Genomic DNA, 23,326 nt, shown 5'->3' on the forward strand with positions numbered 1-23,326 from the left:
CTATTCTCACAGCAACAATGCTGATAAAAAAATGAAAGCAGAAAGACTAATATTTCTTTGGTGAAAATTCTTCTCCCTATGACAAAGCTAAGAAAATCAATTTCTGATTATGAGCAGGATACAAAATAAATACTTCTGATACAGTAATAGGTACACCATACTTGTGAAGGTGGGGGGAGTATGTGTCTATTCCCTGTGAATGATTTCAACATACAATTAATACAAAATTACAAGAGGAAATCTAATCATTCATTATTAAACTAACACAAAGTAATATACAGAACTGACTACACAGAGTAAAATGTCTCCAATATAATAACAAATCAGGTGACTTCCTTTATTCTTCATGTACTTCTATTCAAATTTTCTGTTAATTACTCCCTCCTTGATTACCATATTGAATTCTGGCAATTTTCTTGATTTTTAAAACTTAGAGCAAGTTTTGATTTCATTTACTTTGCTTTGTTATTGTTGAGTCTGATACAGATTTTCTTCTATATATTTTAAATATGACTCCTATTGTAGCAAAAATGTGTGTTTTATCCCAATAGAGAAACCTTATTCACAACTTGACTGAACTGTTTTACATCATGAATTTACCTTGCTTAATGTCTGTTCTTGAAACAATTGATGCAGGTGCGGACATTGTACGTTTATAAGGCCACTTTGCACCAAAGCTGGCACTCAGAGTTTTCATTGTACTCATAGTACTGCCATCACATTGTTGTGAAAGAGCTTCATGAGCACGGTGCAACTTTCGCATAAATGCTTCACTGTTTAAATCTGTATTTCTTAAATCTGTGCAGAAGAAAACAATTTTTACAGTTATATATGCTATACAAACTGGTGGCTGAAATTAACATTGAAAATAACACAAAGGAAACATATTCAGTACATTACTTGCAGCTAAAGAAGAAATATAGGAAACAGCTAACAGATGCAGATATGGATAACATGGTTAAATAGAAATGAAAAATGATGGTATTAGAAACAAATTCCTTTAGTTGTAGGGTTTCTATTTCAAAATTTATCTTCACCACCAAACTTAATAGAAATAAAGTGGTAAAATGGTTTTAGTAAAAATAAAGCATCAGATAGTATGGAAATATTGTCACGTAACAAAAACTGATTGAACCTGCACTTTACTAGTTGTTAATTCCACGATATATTGTCAAGAAAGATTTTACACATTACAATAAACAAGGTTTGAACACAGCTTTTTGGAACCGAATTCCAAATAGTCTCCATCTGAGTACCAAGTTCACCTCTATTGCCAACTAGATAAATATATTGAGTTTAAAAAAATTACAAACATTTTACACAGATGATGAGAGGAAAGCATTGAACCAAACAGTTTTTTTGTGCATATCTACCACTTATGAGGAGAAAGAATTGCTAACTACTGATCTAATTACTATATCCTGCATCACTCAACTACCAGATCACCAGACGCTTGGTAATACAGAGAATGATATAGACTACAGTCATAAGTTGATTTATGAATACGATATCACATTCTAGCAAGGTACTTAACAGTAATGTAGCTGACAAACAGAGATCACAATGAAGTTGTTTTTTATGAGCCTCCAGTATTCCTAGAACTTCATTTAATATTCAGTCAGATGATTCATGTTTTGCATTCACTTTCCCATTCAGAGCTGGAAGTATGATAAAGTCAAGGATTAATGATTTGGTACAAGATGTACCTTTTCTGCCTCTGTAGCTGAGTGAACAGGGCAAGTGAGTGCCATGTCAAGGACCTGAGTTCGATTCTCAATACTGCAAGGATATTTCCTTGGTGGAAGGACTGGTACAAGGTGCACTCAGCCTCATGAGGCCAACTGAGGAGCTGCTCAACTGATTAATAGTTGTTTCAAGATCCAGAAATCTACCAATGACCAGGAGACTGGTGTGCTTGAACACATGCTCCTCCATACTGCATCCAAAGACACTACTGGCAGATGATAACACAGTGGTCAGTTGGGCTTGATTGGCCCATCTAGGGCAAGAATATGGTATTTTACCTTTTGCCTGCAAGATGTACCGCACTACTTATATGGAAAATGTGTACTAAGCCCTCAAGATGTGCAGCCCATGCTGCTTAAATTTGCTTCTGCTGCTTGATACACTAACTAAACTTGAATCTAGATGATACTATGTGTGTTCTGTGAGAATAGTAGTCAAAAACGCCATTAAAAAAACTTTAATTCCTGAACATGACCATTATTTCTACTTCATTTTGTAGAATTTGCCTCAAAATGAAAAGCAAAATAATGTAAGTCAATTCCCTAATTTTTCCATTTTGGGGAAAAAAAAAGAAGAAAAGAAAAAAAAGAGGGCAAGTGGGATGTGATATGACTCCTACAAGCTATCTGTATTCTTTTTGTTGCAGCCGTTGTAATATCTGTTGCTATTGGCTGGCTAAGTGCTACTGCAACAGTTTATGATGTTGTTACTGTTGTTGCTGTTGGCTGGCAGCTGGCTAAATGTTGCAACATTTACTGCTGTTGCAACTGCAGTTCCAAATGCTACTTCCACATGAACAAAATCTTTTTGGTTTTCAAGCCATGCCAATTTTAATAAAATTCTCAAGCTGTTGGTGACTATCTCAGCCATCATTATCAGGAGTAAAACTACTGACTGCCGGTGCTGTCAGGATATTCTGCTTATATAGTCATGGTTATGGCTGCTGGCACCAATCAGAGAGGGCCGAAATGAAGTGTTCTTGAAAGGCAAGTTGTGCAGCTCATAGCTGAACATTGTCTGGAGAACAGATACAAAACACAGTTTGAGAACACAAGAGTCTTGGCTGATGCGTCAACATACTAAGATTCCATTATAAAAGAGGCACTTGAGATCAGAATGAACTTTGACAATTTTAACGGAGACCAGGGGTACACACTGAGTAGGGCATGGGGTGGGCTTTGGATGTTGAAAGGAATCAACAATGGATGCTTAACGCTTGTAGGGAGGTAGGATCAGCAGTTCCAGATGTGGTGCTGTCCCCTTGCACTACCTGTCATCATTCGGTATGAGCTGCTATGAGCTGCACAACTCACCATCCGTCCACACATCAATTCGGCCCTGTCTGATTGGTGCCAGCAGTCTTAATTGTGGAAAATAGTGCCAGTTCCCATAGTCAGTAGTTTTACTCCTGATGACAATGGCAGTGATAGCCATCAAAAGTTTGAGAATTTTATTCAAATTGACATGGATGGAAAACTGAGAAGATTTTATTCTGACATGCCACCATGAAAGACTCTGAGGATGCTACTTCCACATCTTAAAATCAGGTTCCATGCTAAACATTAGGTTGTTGCATGGTCAGAATCAACTATCTCACCACCTTTCTACACTACTCATGAGCTGGTAATATGCACAGTTAGTGATCACCTGCAAAGATAATGATACAGAGATTATTGGAACAAGTAAGCACTTCTATGTGGTTTGTAATGAAAGAGTTTATGTAGTGAATGGATGATAAAAATCAAAGTCACAATGCAGCAAAGGTTGTTATAATGTATGATGAATCTGTCCAATGAGTAATGTAACCAGAAAACATTTAACAGGCAACGTTAAGATCTGACTATCATATAATGTGATGATTGCGGTTTCATATAGCTGATACTCACCATTCAATATTTATTCACTGTTATAATATAGAACACAGTATCCAAACAACTCTTACATGGTTTCTCAGCAACACTACTTTTTAAAATATTTATTGGGATTATCTACTGGACAGCAATGTGTTTGAACTTTCATCAAAGAGAATATGTGGGACTGGTGTAACTGTAAGCATCATGCAGATAGAATTTTCTATTATGGCTCAGAACATAAATGTTTGTATTAAATTTGTATATAAAAATTAATGTAAACATAATACAATAGTGTTAATGAAAGAGAATATATGAGACTCATTTAACTGTAAGCATCATGTGAATAAAATTTTTTGTTATGGCTCAGAACATAAATGTTTCTGTCAAATTTGTTTATAAAAAATTAATATAAACAAAATATGGTAGTGTTATGAAAGTTTGTATGCTGAGCTATTGTGTTGAGGTTCTTGTTTATGTGTTTATCAACTACTGAGCACTTTCACTATATTGTACTTTCACTATATTGTGAGTGGACAGTTTCACTCATTCACTTGTCAAAATTAATGTAGCATAAGCAAATAGTTGATGGGTAATGAAGGTGGTAATTAAAAAACATTTCTACACATAAATGTGTTTTATTGTAGGAACACCTAGTATTACTTAACCTGGGGCCCGTGTATGGGAAGCTTATCAGAATGCTCTCCCATTCTGACACTTTTACTTCAAAAAGACTTTTTTAAAGAGCTACCTTAAAATCATTTGTAAGATAGCAATATGATTGAAAAACGTACCTCGAAGATAAGAAATGTCTCCTGATTTCTCAAGATTGATCTGTGCTTCCAAAAATAAAGCATCAAATCGATTTAAGAAAAATTCCCATGTTAAGATTCTTCTGTCACTAAGTGTATTATGAAGTTGGTATAAAGACTGCAGTACAACAGGACGGTCCACTATCACAGAGTCAAACTGTGCTTCCAGGCAGAAAATAAGTGCCTGAAAAAATTATTTTAAATGGCTACAATTTTATTTACCACTAGCTAACTGTTACAAAAATGCATCTTAATGGATTCTCACATTACATTAATTTTATTGTAATTAATATTTATTCAAATAATGATACACAAATTATTTTACTGCCATGTGGTACTGGATTGACAGAAACATACTCATTTTCAGAACTTGGTATTTCTTTTTTGTGTAAGTATTTGAAGAAAATGGCATTGTAAAAGAACTGAAGATGAATATCATGATATATCCTGTGTAGCACAGTTGAAAGGAAACTTAACAATCACCACAATTACCTGTATTATTAAATCCCCTTCTCTAAATTTACATCTGTACTTAGCAATCCACTTTGCAGTGTGTCACAGAGGGTGTGTTGTGTACCATCATCACTTTCCCTTTTTCCTGTTCCAGTAGCAAATAATTTACAGGGAGAACAATTGGTGGTAAGCCTCCACATGAGTTTGAATTTCTCTGATTTTTATCTTCATGATCTTTTTGCAAGATATCCAGAGGCATAAACAATACATTTGTTGGCTCTTCTAGGAATGTACACATTTGAAACTTTTGACAATAAACCACACAGTGATGTAGAACACCTCTCTGGCAGCATTTGCCACTGAAATTCATTTATCATTTCTGTGACACTTTTGTGCTTACCAAATGAACCTGTAACAAAGGATGCTACTCTTCTTTGGATCTTCTCTATTTCCTATATCAGCCCTATCTGGTACATATCTCATACTGAAGAGCAATATTCAAATATTGGTCAAATAAGTGTTTTGTAAGCTACTTACTTTTTTAGGGACTACTTTTACTGAGGATTTTTTCCAATGACTCTCAGTCTGGCATCTGCCTCACTCATGGTTAATTTTGTGAGGTTGTTCCACTTCAAACTGCTTCATATGTATACTCCTAGACATTTTATGGAGGTAACTGAGTCCAGTGATTGTTCTGCAATTGTGTAATCATGCAATAAAGGGTCTTTCTATTTATGTATTTGCAATATGTTACATTCGTTTATGTTGAAAGTCAATTGCCACTCCTTGTGCATCAATCCTCTGCAGTTTTTCCTGTATTTTACTACAATTTTCTAGCATCATGACTTTCCTATATACAGCAGCAGCATCCACAAAAAGCCTCGTGGTCCCATAACACTCCCCTGTGGCATGTCTCAAGTTACTTTTATGTCTGATGACTTCTCTCAATTCAAAATGATATTCAGTGTTCCTTTTGCTAGAAACTTTTCACTCCAATCACACAGTTGGTCTCAGATACCATATTCTCCTATTTTATTCACTAGGCAGCAGTACAAAATTGTATCAAATGCTTTCCAGAAGTCAAGGAACACAGCATATACCTGGGAACCTATATCTACTGCTTTCTGATTCTTGTGGATGAACGGAGTGATCTGGGTTTCACATGATCATTGTTTTTGGAAACCATTTTGGACACTACAGAGATTTAGAGTATCCAGGAATGCCATAATATGTGAACATAAGACGTGATCCAAACTTCTACAACTGGTCAGTGCCAGAGAAATAGACCTTGTGAGTCTGTTTGATGGCCCTTCTTGAAAACAGGAATGATCTGTGCTTTACTCCAATCATCAGGAACACTCCACTCCTACAAAGACTCCTACACGGCTGCTAGAAGAGGAGTAACTTCTTTGCTGTACTCTATGGAAAATCGTACTGATATCCTGTTAGGTACAGTGGCCTTTCCTCCGTTGAGCAATGTCAATTGCTTTTCTATCCTGTGGTCATTTATTTCAATATCAGCCATTTTGTCATTTGTGTGGCACTACAGTTCAATCTTTATCTGTGAAACAGTTTTGGGAAAAGATGTTTAATACTTTAGCCTTTTCTGTGTCATTCTCCATTTCAATGTCATTATGGTCAGAGAGTGTCTGGGCAGATGGCTTCAACCTGTTTACTGTTTTAACATAAGACTAAAATGTCTAAGAATTTCTATCAAGTCACTAGACTGAATTTTACTTTAAAACTCATTAAATGCTTCATGTCTCTTCATGATTTTGGTTTTGTTTAGTTTGTATTTGTGAGTGAGGGTTTGGCTACATTTAAATTTGCAGTGTTGCTCTCTTTGCTTTCATAGCAGTTTTCTAGCATGGCTGTTGAATCGCAGCATGTCTTTTCCTCCATCACAATTTTGCTCAGTACATACCTGTCTAAAACATATTGTACAATGCTCTTGAACTGTGTCCATTGACACTCAATGTTGTTAGTGCTGAAGATGAAATTTTCATGCTGACCACTGAGGTGATCTGGACTCTGTTGCTTGTAATTCTTGTTAAGCACAAAGATCTTGCTGCCTTTCTTTTTACTCCTATTTACAGCCATATTTGTGGTGCTGTAACAATCTTATGGTGACTGACTCCATGCTCTATGATGAGTCAAAAATTCTGGATCTGTTTGTCTCCAGCAGGTGTAAGATGTTTTCTTCATGAGTCAGTTCTCTGATTAACTGAAGGTGGTAATTTCAGATAAAGCTCTTAGAACAATTTCGCATGATTCTCTGTATTTACTACCCAACTCAATCACTTCAGTCTCGCAGTCTATGGCAGGTAAGTTAAAATCTTCATGTAGATTTATAATATGACCAGGACAATCATGTAAAACAACAAAACAAAAAGATAATATCTAGTGATATTACAACAGGTTCTGAATGCAAAATAATTTGGTGAAGACAAGTGTTAAAGGTGGATCAAATGTGGCCATTGAATGCTTTTATAGACCTTTTGCCTTGGCAGCATTAGTGACAGAACAGTTGAGGGAAACTTGGAGAATTTTTAGAAATAAGTTAGAGGCATTGCTCAAAATATTACATCATAAAAAATCAACAATAATTATAAGTGGAGATTTTAGTGTCAACTTATTGACTGAAGGTGCATCCAAAGATCAGTTCCTGAATGTTTTACATAGCTTCAATTTGTATCCACATATAACTAACCCTACAAGAATAACAAACTCTTCAAAAAGTCTCATAGATAATTTTGTTATTAGCTCTGCACAAAAGAAAAGTTCAAAAGGACACTATAACAAGTAAAACTAGTACAAAATGTTGTGTATTAGGCACATGCTGACTAGTGGACACATTAAACTGCTGAAAAAAAGAACAGTGTTTTGCAGGATGTGGAATTCCTTCAAACAAGAATAACAGTGCCCATGTAGTACCAGGGTCAGACAGCTGGCTGAAACCAGATGTCAATAGCTATGAAATTCTAAATTCTGACTGAAATATAAATCACAGTAAGGTGGAACGTTGTTGGTAGAGGCATTTTATAGCATTTTTACAAAACAAAACCAAAAGATAATATCTAGTGATATTACAACAGGTTCCGAATGCAAAATAATTTGGTGAAGACAAGTGTTAAAGGTGAATCAAATGTGGCCATTGAATGCTTTTATAGACCTTTTGCCTTGGCAGCATTAGTGACAGAACAGTTGAGGGAAACTTGGAGAATTTTTAGAAATAAGTTAGAGGCATTGCTCAAAATATTACATCATAAAAAATCAACAATAATTATAAGTGGAGATTTTAATGTCAACTTATTGACTGAAGGTGCATCCAAAGATCAGTTCCTGAATGTTTTACATAGCTTCAATTTGTATCCACATATAACTAACCCTACAAGAATAACAAACTCTTCAAAAAGTCTCATAGATAATATCTTCACAAATATAGATGCCACAGATATAGATGTAATAAATGTTGACCTAGGAATATCTGATCACAATGCACTTATCCTTAAATTTTCCACAGCCCCTGTGACCAAAAATAGTTCATACCAAATATACAAAAGAACCTTCTCCACAAATAGTTGCAGTCACTTCATAAATACACTGACTAACCTAACCAATCATGGGCAGAAGTACTGTTACAAACTAGCACAAACACTGCATATAATGTTTTTTCTTCCCTGTTTATGTTGAATTTTGAAATGTGTTTTCCTAAGAAACTTGTCAAAACAAACACATTTGGGCATACACATGCTAACTCCTGGATCACAACAGGTATTAGAAATTCCTCCAGGACCATGAAAATGCTTAACTATAGACTGAAAAGTTGGACTGACCCCAAGTTTAAAGAATATGTAACAAATTACAAAAAAATATATAGAAAAGTAATTACAAAAGCAAAATTACTAAGCAATGATAAATTAATAAGAAAATCAGGCAATAAATCAAAAACTATTTGGGAAATTGTGAAAAGGGAAACAGGTAAGGGCCTCAAGGATCAGGAAATAGTACTAAAAAATAGTGAAAATATTGAATTAAAAGATGAAACTCTGGCAAATTACATTAATAATTACTTTTTAAGTGTACCAGTGTCATTAAGTAAAAACTTTACCAAACATGAGAAATTAACAGCCCCAAAAGTAGACAGTAGTATGTTGTTAACTCCCACAAATGATAATGAAATATTAAAGGTGATAAAGAGTCTAAAATCAAAAATGTCTGCAGGTGTGGATGAAGTGCCTGTGTCAATAATAAAAAAGTTGCCAAACAAATTATAAAGCCCCTGGTACATATTGCCAATTTGTCTTTCAGTGAAGGTGTTTTTCCTGAGAGGTTGAAAATCTCTAAGGTTAGACCTCTGTTTAAAAAAGGAGATCCATACGAGGTAGAAAATTATAGACCAATATCCCTTCTCCAATCATTTTCAAAAATTCTAGAGAAATTAATGAAAACCAGACTCATAAATTACTTAGATGCTCACAAACTTCTAAACTGCAATCAACATGGCTTTCGCTCGGGCCACAGCACAGAATCAGCTATCCATGCCTATACCAAAGAGATTTTCAGGAGTCTCGACACTAAAAAATGTGTAGTAGGAATTAACTTAGATTTATCTAAAGCTTTTGATACAGTAAATCACAAAATTCTGTTAAACAAGATGGAGGCAATAGGTGTAAGGGGAGTTGTGAAGCAGTGGTTTGAATCTTACCTTCAAGATAGAACTCAGGTAGTAGAAATCATTGCAGAACATAAAAATCAGAAAATCAAGTGGGTCTCAGATGCAAAGAAATTGGAAATAGGTGTCCCACAGGGCAGTGTTCTTGGTCCCTTATTATTCTTGCTTTATATAAATGACATAAAAAATCTTAATATTTCTACCAAAATAATGTTGTTCGCAGATGACACTAGCATAATTATAAGTGATGATAAAAAATCATTAACTACCACAACTGATATAGTCCTGAAATATATTCAACATTGGTTTAATGCTAATGAGTTAACACTTAATCTAAGTAAAACAAATTATATACAGTATGGCAAAGCAACTCAAGATATGGACCTCCAGTTAAAACTAATGGATAAGAAGATAGAGAGTGTATAATCCACAAAGTTTTTGGGAATGCACATTGATCAAAACTTAAGCTGGAAAGACCATCTCAAGTACTTATCCCAAAGGCTCAATTCGGCATGTTTTGCATTGAGGATATTATCTAGAGTATGCAGCACAGACTGTACTAGACTAGTGTATTTTGCTTACTTTCAGTCCATCGTGTCTTATGGCATAGTGTTCTGGGGTAAAACTAAATCAAGCTTAACAGATATCTTCAAATTTCAGAAAAGAGCTATACGAATCATAACACATAACTCTCCAAGAACTCATTGTAGGCCCCTTTTCAAAGAACTGCAAATACTCACAATACCATCACTGTATATTTTTAAAAGCATTCTGTGTACAAGAGCACATATGAAAAATCTACATACAAATGAGGACTGCCATAATTATAATACTAGAACTTGTAAGAATTTGTATGTAGAAAGGGTAAGGACAACACAAACCCAAAAGCATGTAAGTTATTTTGGAATAAAAGTCTACAATGCTCTGCCAGTGTACATGAAGGCAATAATAGATTAAGTAAAATTTAAGACTGAGCTTAAAAATTACCTTTTAAGTAAAACTTTCTATGACGTAGATGAGTACTTTGATTGTGTGTAAATTTATTGCCAAAAATTTTAATTTATATGTCTAAATTTGTACTTTTAAAAAATGCCTTGAAAGTGATATTCCATTATTATGTCTGTAGTACTTGTACTAGTATGATAACTTTGTTGTGACAATTCCTACATCATGTAAATGATATACAGGAAGATAATAAAATGAAATGAAATGAAATGAAATGAAATAAATTTAAGTTAGGTTGAGTTTGGTATAATAGAACTGCACAGAAATTCAATAAGATATTCTTCAACTGAAAGACATGACAATAAAATATAGTTACAAGTTGGTATGTGGCCAGTTTTCTGACAACAGATCACTTGCAACATACATGAAATGGCAGGCAATAGTTATTATTTGTTTGACTCGCCCTGCCAGACTGACTCAGGCATCAGCTGTAGTAACTCTAACTGATGGCTGACATTGTCCCTCCCCCTCAACATACACAACACACAACAAAAAGTTACACACACTCACATACACATGCATGTGCGTGCGCGTGCGTGCACACACACACACACACACACACACACACACACACACACACACACACACACACACACACAAGTTTTTCAGTGTTGAGTCTTAACATTTTCTGGTAAGCCCCTTATACATTTATTTACTCTTAAGCTTATATATTTTCACATATACTACAATTGCACTTTCACAGGTAGCATCTACTCTCTTTTTTCATTGCACTGTCTATGTATAATATCTTTTTCAAAGCCATCTATCAGTATTATATCCTCTTTGATGATGGCAGTTATTATCTGAAGCTGGATTTGTCATGTAAATACTAGTTTATTGAAGAAACTGATATTGCAAAAACACCATACTTTTTTTCCATGTCTTCAAATGTGCAAACTGAATGTTTACAATCAGTGTAAATTACCTATTTTGATTTATGACTATGAGGCATGGAGTTTTAATATAAAAACCTTTTAAAAAATCAAGAATTGATCAGCATGTAATGAGGGGATGCATGAAGGAATGAAATGAACTTCTACCAATTTGGGTATATTGATAAACCAGAATGCAGACGGCACAATAGGGCTTTCTGCCTAAAAAGACTTTTCCCTAAATGCCAAAAATTTGCTGCAAATGATGTGGAACCATCATTAGCTGTTTTCTTTATTATTGCTACCAGTTTTGATTGTTACTATTCATCATCAGACACAAGAATTTTTCAATTACATCTGTGTAGCTACATACATGAGCTTGTACTTCACTCATCATAACATGAAAAACACACAAAGAGCAACAGAACTCAATACATTATATTTACATACTGTTTTGGCAATTCACTATGACTAATAAATTATGACAGGATCCAATGTATGGATGCTTGTGAATTGTTGGACTAACATCACTGTTACAAATCTAATTCATAACTGACCATGCTTGGAAGTCCCACCATCTCATGTAGCACTTTACTGTCCACATCATCCTGGTGCACAGAGCACAAGCCATTTGTAGTGAACAGAGCCTTTCCAATGAGCTGCAGCACCTGTGAAAACCTACTGCCAGGACAGATAGTCCACATGTGCAAATAATAAAACAACATTTGCTTTTCAAACAAACAAACACCAAGAAATAGAACATGAAGATGATTACGATGAAGAAAAAGAAGAAGAAATTGGTGGTAGAAGATGTATTGTGTATAATCTTCCTATTATATTCTGTGTTATCCATCAAAATGATTGGTAGGATCCTGAAATAATACCACAAACAGATCTCATTCTATCCAGCACAAAATTACAGGCATATCTGGCTCCATCAGAGTGTTGTAATTTGCAATACTGTATGGCCCATGTTTGAGGGACCTTGTCTTGGTGGAGAGGCTTATGTGCCTCAACTATACAGATGGCTGTAAACTAGGTGCAACCACAATAAAGGGGTATCTGTTGAAAGTCCAGACAAACATGTGGTTCCCAAAATTTCTTAAACTGGTTTCAGGAATTACAGGGCCAACAGTCTGTATGACTGACTGATTCAGTAACATCAGCCAACATAGCATTTCTGTACTGGTACTGTGAACACCAAAAGTGGGAGGAAACTATAGCCATTACTTTTGCTGAGGACATGTAGCTCTACTGTATAGCTAAATGATCATAACATCCTCTTGGCTAAAACATTCTGGAGGTAAAATAGTTCACCATTTGGATCTCCAAGCAGAGGGTAGTCACCAGACAAAATAAACTTGCATTCTATAGATGGGAGTATAGAACATTAGATCCCTTAACTGGGTATGAAGAGTAGAAAACTTAAAAAAGGAAATGAATTGGATGAATATACACTCCTGGAAATTGAAATAAGAACACCGTGAATTCATTGTCCCAGGAAGGGGAAACTTTATTGATGCATTCCTGGGGTCAGATACATCACATGATCACACTGACAGAACCACAGGCACATAGACACAGGCAACAGAGCATGCACAATGTCGGCACTAGTACAGTGTATATCCACCTTTCGCAGCAATGCAGGCTGCTATTCTCCCATGGAGACGATCGTAGAGATGCTGGATGTAGTCCTGTGGAACGGCTTGCCATGCCATTTCCACCTGGCGCCTCAGTTGGACCAGCGTTCGTGCTGGATGTGCAGACCGCGTGAGACGACGCTTCATCCAGTCCCAAACATGCTCAATGGGGGACAGATCCGGAGATCTTGCTGGCCAGGGTAGTTGACTTACACCTTCTAGAGCACGTTGGGTGGCACGGGATACATGCGGACGTGCATTTTCCTGTTGGAACAGCAAGTTCCCTTGCCGGTCTAGGAATGGTAAAACGATGGGTTCGATGACGGTTTGGATGTACCGTGCACTATTCAGTGTCCCCTCGACGATCACCAATGGTGTACGGCCAGTGTAGGAGATCGCTCCCCACACCATGATGCCGGGTGTTGGCCCTGTGTGCCTCGGTCGTATGCAGTCCTGATTGTGGCGCTCACCTGCACGGCGCCAAACACGTATACGACCATCATTGGCACCAAGGCAGAAGCGACTCTCATCGCTGAAGACGACACGTCTCCATTCGTCCCTCCATTCACGCCTGTCGCGACACCACTGGAGGCGGGCTGCACGATGTTGGGGCGTGAGCGGAAGACGGCCTAACGGTGTGCGGGACCGTAGCCCAGCTTCATGGAGACGGTTGCGAATGGTCCTCGCCGATACCCCAGGAGCAACAGTGTCCCTAATTTGCTGGGAAGTGGCGGTGCGGTCCCCTACGGCACTGTGTAGGATCCTACGGTCTTGGCGTGCATCCGTGCGTCGCTGCGGTCCGGTCCCAGGTCGACGGGCACGTGCACCTTCCGCCGACCACTGGCGACAACATCGATGTACTGTGGAGACCTCACGCCCCACGTGTTGAGCAATTCGGCGGTACGTCCACCCGGCCTCCCGCATGCCCACTATACGCCCTCGCTCAAAGTCCGTCAACTGCACATACGGTTCACGTCCACGCTGTCGCGGCATGCTACCAGTGTTAAAGACTGCGATGGAGCTCCGTATGCCACGGCAAACTGGCTTACACTGACGGCGGCGGTGCACAAATGCAGCGCAGCTAGCGCCATTCGACGGCCAACACCACGGTTCCTGGTGTGTCCGCTGTGCCGTGCGTGTGATCATTGCTTGCACAGCCCTCTTGCAGTGTCCGGAGCAAGTATGTTGGGTCTGACACACCGGTGTCAATGTGTTCTTTTTTCCATTTCCAGGAGTGTAGATATAGTGAGAACTAATGAAGTTCAGTGGCATAGGATGAGCAGGACTTCTGGTCAGATGAGTGCACGGTTACAAATACAAAATTAAATACTGCTAATGCAAGAGTAGATTTAATAATGAATAAGAAAACAGAAATGTGGGTAAGGTACTATGAACAGCATAGTTATTCCATTATTTTAGCCAAGACAGATATGAGGCCAACACCCACTATGGTAGTAGAAGGTTATATGCCAACTTGCTCTGCACGTGATGAAGAGACGGAAGAAATGTATTATGAGATAAAAAAAATTATTCAGGTGGTTAGGGAGACAAAAATTTAATTATGATGAGGGACTGGAATTCGAGAGTAGGAATGAAAGAAAGAGAAAAATAGCAGGTGAATATGAAATGGAGGGAAGAAATGAAAATGGAAGCCATGTGATTGAATTTTGCACAGAGCACAATTTATCCAGCAGTCACTTGGTTCAAGAATAGTAAAAGAAAGTTGTATATGTGGAAGAAACAAGAAGACATTGAAAGGTTTCAGACTGATTTTGTATTGGTAAGACAGAAGTTTTGAAAGCAGATTGTAAACTGATTCATTTCCAGGGGCAGATGTGATCTTGACCACAATTAGTTGGTTATGAACTGTAGAAAAACACTGAAAAATTGCAAAATGGTATTGAATTAAGGAGATGGGAATTGGATAAGTTGAAAGCACCAGAGTTTATTGAGAGCTTCAGAGGGAGCACTAGGAAACAACTGAACTTAATAAGGGAAACGAATACCAGAGAAGACGAATAAGTAGCTTTGAGAGATGGACTAGTGAAGGCAGCAGAGGAGCAAATAGGTAAAAAGACAAAACCTAGTAGAAGGACTTGGATACCACAGGAGATACTAATTTTAACTTATAAAAGGATAAAATACACACACCAAAAACATTTTGCATCACACTGGTTCCCAGAGCTCCTGAAGATAGGTGCTGACTGTAGATATTGTATCACAGACACAGTCCCTTTGACTGTTCAGAGATGTCACTAAACCCGCCCAAAGATGTAAATAACCGTCCTTTAGCAGCACCTATTAGACAGAGGTGGACTGACAGTTGATCAGTTCCAGTCATTCCACTGGGAAGGAGGTACATGGCATGTGTTGTCTGTAGTTAAACTATGCCTAGATGGTCAATACCACAGTTAGATCATGTCCGCATTGTTTTCGGTCAGGAAGGGCCCTCAACAAGGGAAGTGTCCAGGCATCTTGGAGTGAACCAAAGCAATGTTGTTTGGACATGGAGGAGATACAGAGAGACAGGAACTGTTGATGACATGCCTTGCTCAGGCCACTCAAGGGCTACTACTGCAGTGGATGACCACAGTCTAAGGATTATGGCTTGGAGGAACCCTGATGGCAGTGCCATCATGTTGAATAATGCTTTCTGTGCAGCCACATGACATCATGTTATGACTCAAACTGTGCACAATAGGCTGCATGATGCACAACTGCACTCCCGACGTCCATGACAAGGTCCATCTTGGCAACCATGACATCATGCAGCGTGGTACAGATGGGCCCAATAACATTCTGAATGGACCACTCAGAATTGGCATCATGTTTTCTTCACCGACAAGTGTTGCACATGCTTTCAACCACACAATTGTTGGAGATGAGTTTGGAGGCAACACGGTCAGGTTGAACAACTTAGACACACTGTCCAGCAAGTGCAGCAAGGTGGGGATTCCCTGCTGTTTTGGGGTGGCATTATGTGGGGTTGATGTACGCTGTTGGTGGTCATGGAAGTTGCCATAATGGCTGTACGGTACATTAATGCCATCCTCCAACTGATAGTGCAACCATATCAGCAGCATATTGGCGAGGCATTTGTCTTCATGGATGACAATTCGCGCCTCCATCATGCACATGTTGTGAATGACTTCCTTCAGGAAAATGACATCACTCAACTAGAGTCATCAGTACGTTCTCTAGATGTAAACCCTATCGAACATGCCTGGGATGGATTGAAAAGGGCTGTTTATGGATGACATAACCCACCAACCACTCTGAGGGATCTACCACGAATTGCCATTGTGGAGTGGGACAATCTGGACCAACAGCGCCTTGATGAACTTGTGGATAGTATGCCATGATGAATACAGGCATGCATCAATGCCTGTTCAAGATACTGGTGTGTACAGCAATCTGGACCACCACCTCTGAAGGTCTTGCTGTATGGTGGTACAACATGCAATGCGTAGTTTTTATGAGCAATAAAAAGGGCAGAAATGATGTTTATGTTGAGCTCTATTCCAGTTTTCTGTACAGGTTCCATAACTCTCAGAACTGAGGCAATGCAAAACTTTTTTTTTGTGTGTGTGTGTGTATAAACATGCAGCAAATGAAGCAGGCAAAAGGGGATACAAATATCTAAAAACTGAGATTGATAGGAAGTTCAAAATGGCTACATAGAAATGGATAGAGGACAAATGTAATGATATAGAGGCATATATTGCTAGGGGAAGATAGATACTGTCTATTTTACTGTCTGTGGGAAAATTAAAGAGGCCTCTGGAGGTCAGAGAAGCAGCTGTATGAACATTAAGACCTCATATGGAAAACCAGCACTATGCAAAGAAGTGAAAGGAGTACATAAGGGGACTGTACAACAGAAATGGACTTTAAGCCAATATTCTAAAAAGGAAAGACGACATAGATGAAGATGAGACATTGAATAGAATTTGACAGAACACTGAAAGATCTAAGTCAAATGAAGGCCCCTGGAGAAGACAACATTCCATTGGAACTACTGATAGTTTTAGGAGAGCCAGCTATGACAAAACTATTCCACCCAGTGTGCAAGATTTATGAGATGGGCAGAATACCATCAGACTTCAGGAATGAGCATAATAAATCAAATTCCAGAGGGAGCAGGTACTGACAAGTGTGAACAAGTCATGGTTGTAAAATACGAACATGAATCCTCTACAGAAGAACTGACCCTATAATTTATCTTAGAAGGTAGGTTTAGGGAGAGGCAAAACCTACATTTGTAGCATTTGTAGACTTAGAGTAAGGTTGTGACAATGCTGACTCCTTACAATCTTCAAAATGCTGAAGGCGGCAGGGGTATACACAGGGAGCAAAGGGTGAATAACAACTTGTACAGAAACTAGACAGCAGTTATAAGTGTCATTGGGCATGAGTGGAAGCACTGGTTGAGAAGGGAGTGAGACAGGGTTGTAGCCTTATTCCTGATGTTATTCAGTCTGTACATTGAGCAAGCAGTGAAGAAAACCAAAGAAAAAATTTGGGTAGGGAATTAAAGTTCAAAGAGAAGAAATAAAAACTTTAAGGTTTGCCATTGACATTGTAATTCTATCAGAGGCAGCAAAGAACTGGAAGAGCAGTTGAATGGAATGGACAAATGTGTTGAAAGAAGGACAAAAGATAAACATTAAAGACTCTAAAAGCAGTAAACGTGTTTTGCTATTTGGGCAGAAAAATAACTAATGATGGTTGAAGTAAAGAGGATGTAGCAAGAAGACTGGCAATGGAAAGATAAGCATTTCTAAAGAAGAGAAATTTGTTAGCATCAAATGTAGATTCCAGTATTAGGAAGCCTCATCTGGAAGGTATTTGTTGGGAGTGTAGCCTTGTCTGGAAGTGGAACATTAACAATAAACTGTTCAGACAAGAATGTAATACAAGCTTTTGAACTGTGGTGCTACAGAAGAATGTTGAAGGTTATATGGGTAGATCATGTAACTAATGATTAGGTACTGAACCAAATTGGGGAGGAAAAATATTTGTGGCACAACTTGACTAAAAGGAGGGATCAGTTGACAGGACGCATTCTGAGGTTATAAGGGTCCACCAATTTAGTACTGCAGGAAAGCGGGGGGCGGGGGGTAAAAGCTGTAGAGAGAGACTAAGAGGTGGATACATTAAACAAGTTCAAAAGGTGTAAGTTGAAGCAGTTATTTGAAGATGAAGAGTCTTGCACAGGATAGAGTAGCATGGAGAGCTGCATCAAGCCAGTCTTTGGAGTAAAGATCACAACAACAACAGAATATGTAAGAAGTTCATGCTTCAGCTACACGAACATGTTTCCAGTGGCATAAGAAAGATCAATGAGGAGCTCATGTTTGGTTTTCAAATCAAATACAATCCTTTTATTAGTCTGAACACAACACTGCTGTTGCATGAGACATTATCAAGCATAAGTTATGTCTTCACAGATAGCAGTATTTAATGTTATAGATTTAACTTCTATAAATGTCAGTTTACACTTGAAAATTACATAGCTTATACTGTACAGCACTGAGTTTGCATTATAATTAAGTAAATAAATCTTATACTATTGCATATGAATTCCTCAACATGGTAGAAGGCTTTTATTTATAGCCAGGATTCTATCGCAATTTTGAATTTATTGTCTGGTAGTACCTTTATACTTTGTGGTGTTTTGCTCAAAAACACCTTTCCAATGCGTGAAAATTGTTTTTGGTCTTGGATAATCTAGTCCAGGGGACATTTATCAAGTTTCTGTTGCTGGTGATGGCCATTTGTTATGTAAGATAGTTATGGAGGATAATTCTGGGAGAGATGGAGTACTGGGTGAGATGGACCAGCTTGTTAGTTTCTAATTAACCTGCTTGAATGCACCACTGGCAGTCTTGTAGCAATATAGTGGATGAGCTGAGTGTTTCTTATGTTTTTTTTGCAATTTTTCCATTGATAAACTATGTAAACTTGAATTCAGGTACATGAAAGTTCCTCTCCACCTCCAATAAATGTTTTCCATACCATCATCCTGTTTAGCCTCACTAGTATCCAGTATTCATTCAGTCACATATCTTAGAACCCTAGATGTGAGGTTAGAAGTGTCTGCTAATAATAGGGACGCCAAGAGTGCCTGATCCATCTCTCCTGGGAACTCAGTAGAGATGGACTGCTAGAATGAACAATCTGTTCAGTGCTTTTAAGCAAAATTGAGGTTTTGAGCACAATCTTTAACTGTTATAATTTCAAAAATAAAAACTACAGAGGACATAACTAAATTTAGTCCTTTAATGTTGTTTATTATTTTGACAGTTTCTATCGATAATTAGTCTTTTATTTTAAATTTTGATTTTATTTTTAATTATATTACATAATCTTTTATTTTTGACATTAGACAGTTAATTATTACAGTTTGGTACATACTAGTATTATAATGTACAGTCATCCTCCTAAACTTCCACTGAAATTACCTAAATGTCAGCACAGGTTCTTGCTAAATATATTGCACTCTTATTTGTGCAGAAAAATGCTGACACATTACGAAAGAAAGACAAGTCCCATAACAGGATTTTCAAGTGAATAAACTCTGCAGAAGGCCTACAGTGCTGTGAAGAACCATACAATTTGTGCCAATATAGCTGCCAGACAATGCCAGGTACCACCAACCAAATTGAAAAGAAGATTAAAATCCGGCAACGTGTCAAAAGTTCATCTTGGGACACCACCTGTTCTTGGGGAAGATGCTGTGAAAAATGGAGCAGCACATAACAAAATTGCAGTCTAGCAGTTTTTCTCCTAATAGAGAGACAGTCTGAGTGTTGGCTTTAAGATTAGCTGAAAACCTCAAAATTTTCAATAATTTTCATAAGGAACACCATAAAGTAGGTTATGACTTGATAGTTTCTTGGCATGGAACCTCAAGTTATTAGTTAGAAAACCTGAAGGAGTGTCACTAAACAGATCTGCAAGGATGAATAAGGAGACAGTAAAAAACTATTTCACCATGTTGGAGAGAATCATCCAGTACAATGATTTAATCTGGAAACCAAGTCACATTTTTGTGATTTACATCTGAATAATAAACTTGGACTGAAAAGAGAGGCTCAAAAAATGTGAGCACTATTACTAGTTCTGAAAAAGGTAAAACAATTTCAGCTGCTGCATGTTTCAGTGCTGAAGAGATTTACATTCCTCCCTACTGCATTTTTAAATGGAAGAATACAAAACAAGAATTTACTGACGGAATGCCACCTGGATCACAAGTTGTGATAAATGAGAAGTCTGCCTACGTGCCTTCTGACATATTTTATGCTTGTCTCAGAGATCATTTTCTTCCAAGGAGAACAGCCGGAGGTCCCCCTTATTTTGAATGGGCATGGCTGCCACTGCACAATTGTGGACATGTTCAAGTGTGCAGCAAGGGCATCAACCTTCCAAAATTTCTGTTGGTGCACATCAATGGCAAAATGTAATATATATTTTCTGGGGACACTCGATATATTTTAAATTGCTTACCTTTTATTTATAATCTTTTACAAACACTGAGAGTGTCATAAAAATCTGTGCTGTGATAAAGTAAAATATACCGGTACTATAAGCATATGTAGAGACTTCCCTAGCTCAGTTGGTTACACAGCTGACCTAAAAGCAACAAAAATGAGATCAAACTCAGGTTCAAATATACTTAGACACACCCACAGACCTAAAGGCTTAATTTACATGATACAGGCCCACCTCCTGCAATAATAAAAATCCTGACCCCCTAACATAAAATGTATAATGTATCATTAACTAACATATCTTTCATTAAAGCAGGTAGAAATAGAAATTGCTATTCCTTGCTGACTTAAAAACTGGAGGGACCTTATTATCTTTATAATCACCTTGCCTACATTTTTCATTCCATCTAATTTATGTGTTGAGATTAGGAATGACACATTAGTACTTTGTTTCATAGTTGCCAGAGCAGTCACATGCAAATGGTAAAGTGTACATTTTTCATGAACTCTGAAACATTCAATTGCCTTTTCCCACTGGGAAAATCCATTTTGAACAAATGCATTACATGAATCCCTTCCTGCAGAAGTAGCAGTAGCTGACAGAAGCACTACACTGGAATCAAAAGTGTTTTTACACACTCTGCTGAACACTTTGTTCAGTTCTTCGTCAAAATAAAACCAAGGAAATGTGTTTTTCCATCCTTCATGGTGCGACCTGCCTGACAGTTTCTTGACACTTGTTGCTGATTTAGTACAGGAACTGGCAGAAGACACATTCTCAGGTTCCCTATTTTTTCAGATTGTCGGTGTTAGTAATATCCATCTGTGATGATGATGACAAACAAATGATGAACATACCCATGTTGTTGTTGTGGTCTTCAGTCCTGAGACTGGTTTGATGCAGCTGTCCATGCTACTCTATCCTGTGCAAGCTTCTTCATCTCCCAGTACCTACTGCAGTCTACATCTTTCTGAATCTGCTTAGTGTATTCATCTCTTGGTCTCCCTCTACGATTTTTACCCTCCACACTGCCCTCCAATACTAAATTGGTGATCCCTTGATGTCTCAGAACATGTCCTACCAACCGATCTCTTCTTCTAGTCAAGTTGTGCCACAAGCTCCTCTTCTCCCCAATTCTATTCAATACCTCCTCATCAGTTATGTGATCTACCCATCTAATCTTCAGCATTCTTGTGTAGCACCACATTTCAAAAGCTTCAATTGTCTTCTTGTCTAAACTATTTATCATCCACGTTTCAGTTCCATACATGGCTACACTCCATACAAATACTTTCAGAAACGACTTCCTGACATTTAAATCTATACTCAATGTTAACAAATTTTTCTTCTTCAGAAATGCTTTCCTTGCCATTGCCAGTCTACATTTTATATCACCTCTATTTCGACCATCATCAGTTATTTTGCTCCCCAAATAGCAAAACTCCTTTACTACTTTAAGTGTCTCATTTCCTAATCTAATTCCCACAGCATCACCCGACTTAATTCGACTACATTCCATTATCCTCATTTTGCTTTTGTTGATGTTCATCTTACACCCTCCTTTCAAGACACTGTCCATTCCGTTCAACTGCTCTTCCAAGTCTTTTGCTGTCTCTGACAGATTACAATGTCATCAGCAAAACCTCAAAGTTTTTATTTCTTCTCCATGGATTTTAATACCTACTACGAATTTTTCTTTTATTTCCTTTATTGCTTGCTCAATATACAGATTGAATAACATCGGGGATAGGCTACAACCCTGCCTCACTCCCTTCCCAACCACTGCTTCCCTTTCATACCCCTCGACTCTTATAACTGCTAACTGGATTCTGTACAAATTATAAATAGCCTTTCACTCCCTGTATTTTACCCCTGCCACCTTCAGAATTTGAAAGAGAGTATTCCAATCAACATTGTCAAAAGCTTTCTCTAAGTCTACAAATGCTAGAAACTTAGGTTTGCCTTTCCTTAATCTTTCTTCTAAGATAAGTCGTAGGGTCAGTATTGCCTCACATGTTCCAACATTTCTACAGAATCCAAACTGATCTTCCCCGAGGTTGGCTTCTATCAGGTTTTCCATTCATCTGTAAAGAATTCATGTTAGTATTTTGCAGCTGTGACTTATTAAACTGATAGTTCAGTAATTTTCACATCTGTCAACACCTGCTTCCTTTGGGATTGGATTTATTATATTCTTCTTGAACTCTGAGGGTATTTTGCCTGTCTCATGCTCACCAGATGATAGAGTTTTGTCAGGACTGGCTCTCCCAAGGCTGTCAGTAGTTCTAATGGAATGTTGTCTACTCTGGGGGCCTTGTTTTGACTCAGGTCTTTCAGTGCTCTGGCAAACTCTTCACGCAGTACCGTATCTCCCATTTCATCTTCATCTACATCCTATTCCATTTCCATAACATTGTCCTCAAGTACATCGCCCCTGTATAGACCCTATATACTCCTTCCACCTTTCTGCTTTCCCTTCTTTGCTTAGAGCTGGGTTTCCACCAAAGCTCTTGATATTCATGCAAGTGGTTCTCCTTTCTCCAAAGGTCTCTTTAATTTCCCTGTAGGCAGTATCTATCTTACCCCTAGTGAGATAAGCCTCTACATCCTTACATTTGTCCTTTAGTCATCCCTGCTTAGCCATTTTGCACTGCATGTCGATACCATTTTTGAGACGTTTGTATTCCTTTTTGCCTGCTTCATTTACTGCATTTTTATATTTTCTCCTTTCATCAATTAAATTCAATATTTCTTCTGTTACCTAAGGGTTTCTACTAGC

General features: G+C 37.8%; 1 protein-coding gene across 1 annotated transcript in view; it reads right to left on the reverse strand.

Annotated features, from left to right (window-relative positions):
- LOC126470304 (protein unc-79 homolog) overlaps nucleotides 1–23,326 on the reverse strand; it is an 857,658-nt gene that overhangs the window by 485,000 nt on the left and 349,332 nt on the right. Inside the window, exons 22-23 of the mRNA XM_050098074.1 lie at nucleotides 4,391–4,592; nucleotides 601–798 (exon numbers count right to left, since the gene is read on the reverse strand). Of these exons, the coding sequence (XP_049954031.1) occupies nucleotides 601–798; nucleotides 4,391–4,592 (400 nt within the window). The remainder of the gene's footprint in view (nucleotides 1–600; nucleotides 799–4,390; nucleotides 4,593–23,326) is intronic.

This window comes from Schistocerca serialis, chromosome 3 (genome assembly GCF_023864345.2).
Source record: "Schistocerca serialis cubense isolate TAMUIC-IGC-003099 chromosome 3, iqSchSeri2.2, whole genome shotgun sequence".
Taxonomy (NCBI): domain Eukaryota; kingdom Metazoa; phylum Arthropoda; class Insecta; order Orthoptera; family Acrididae; genus Schistocerca; species Schistocerca serialis.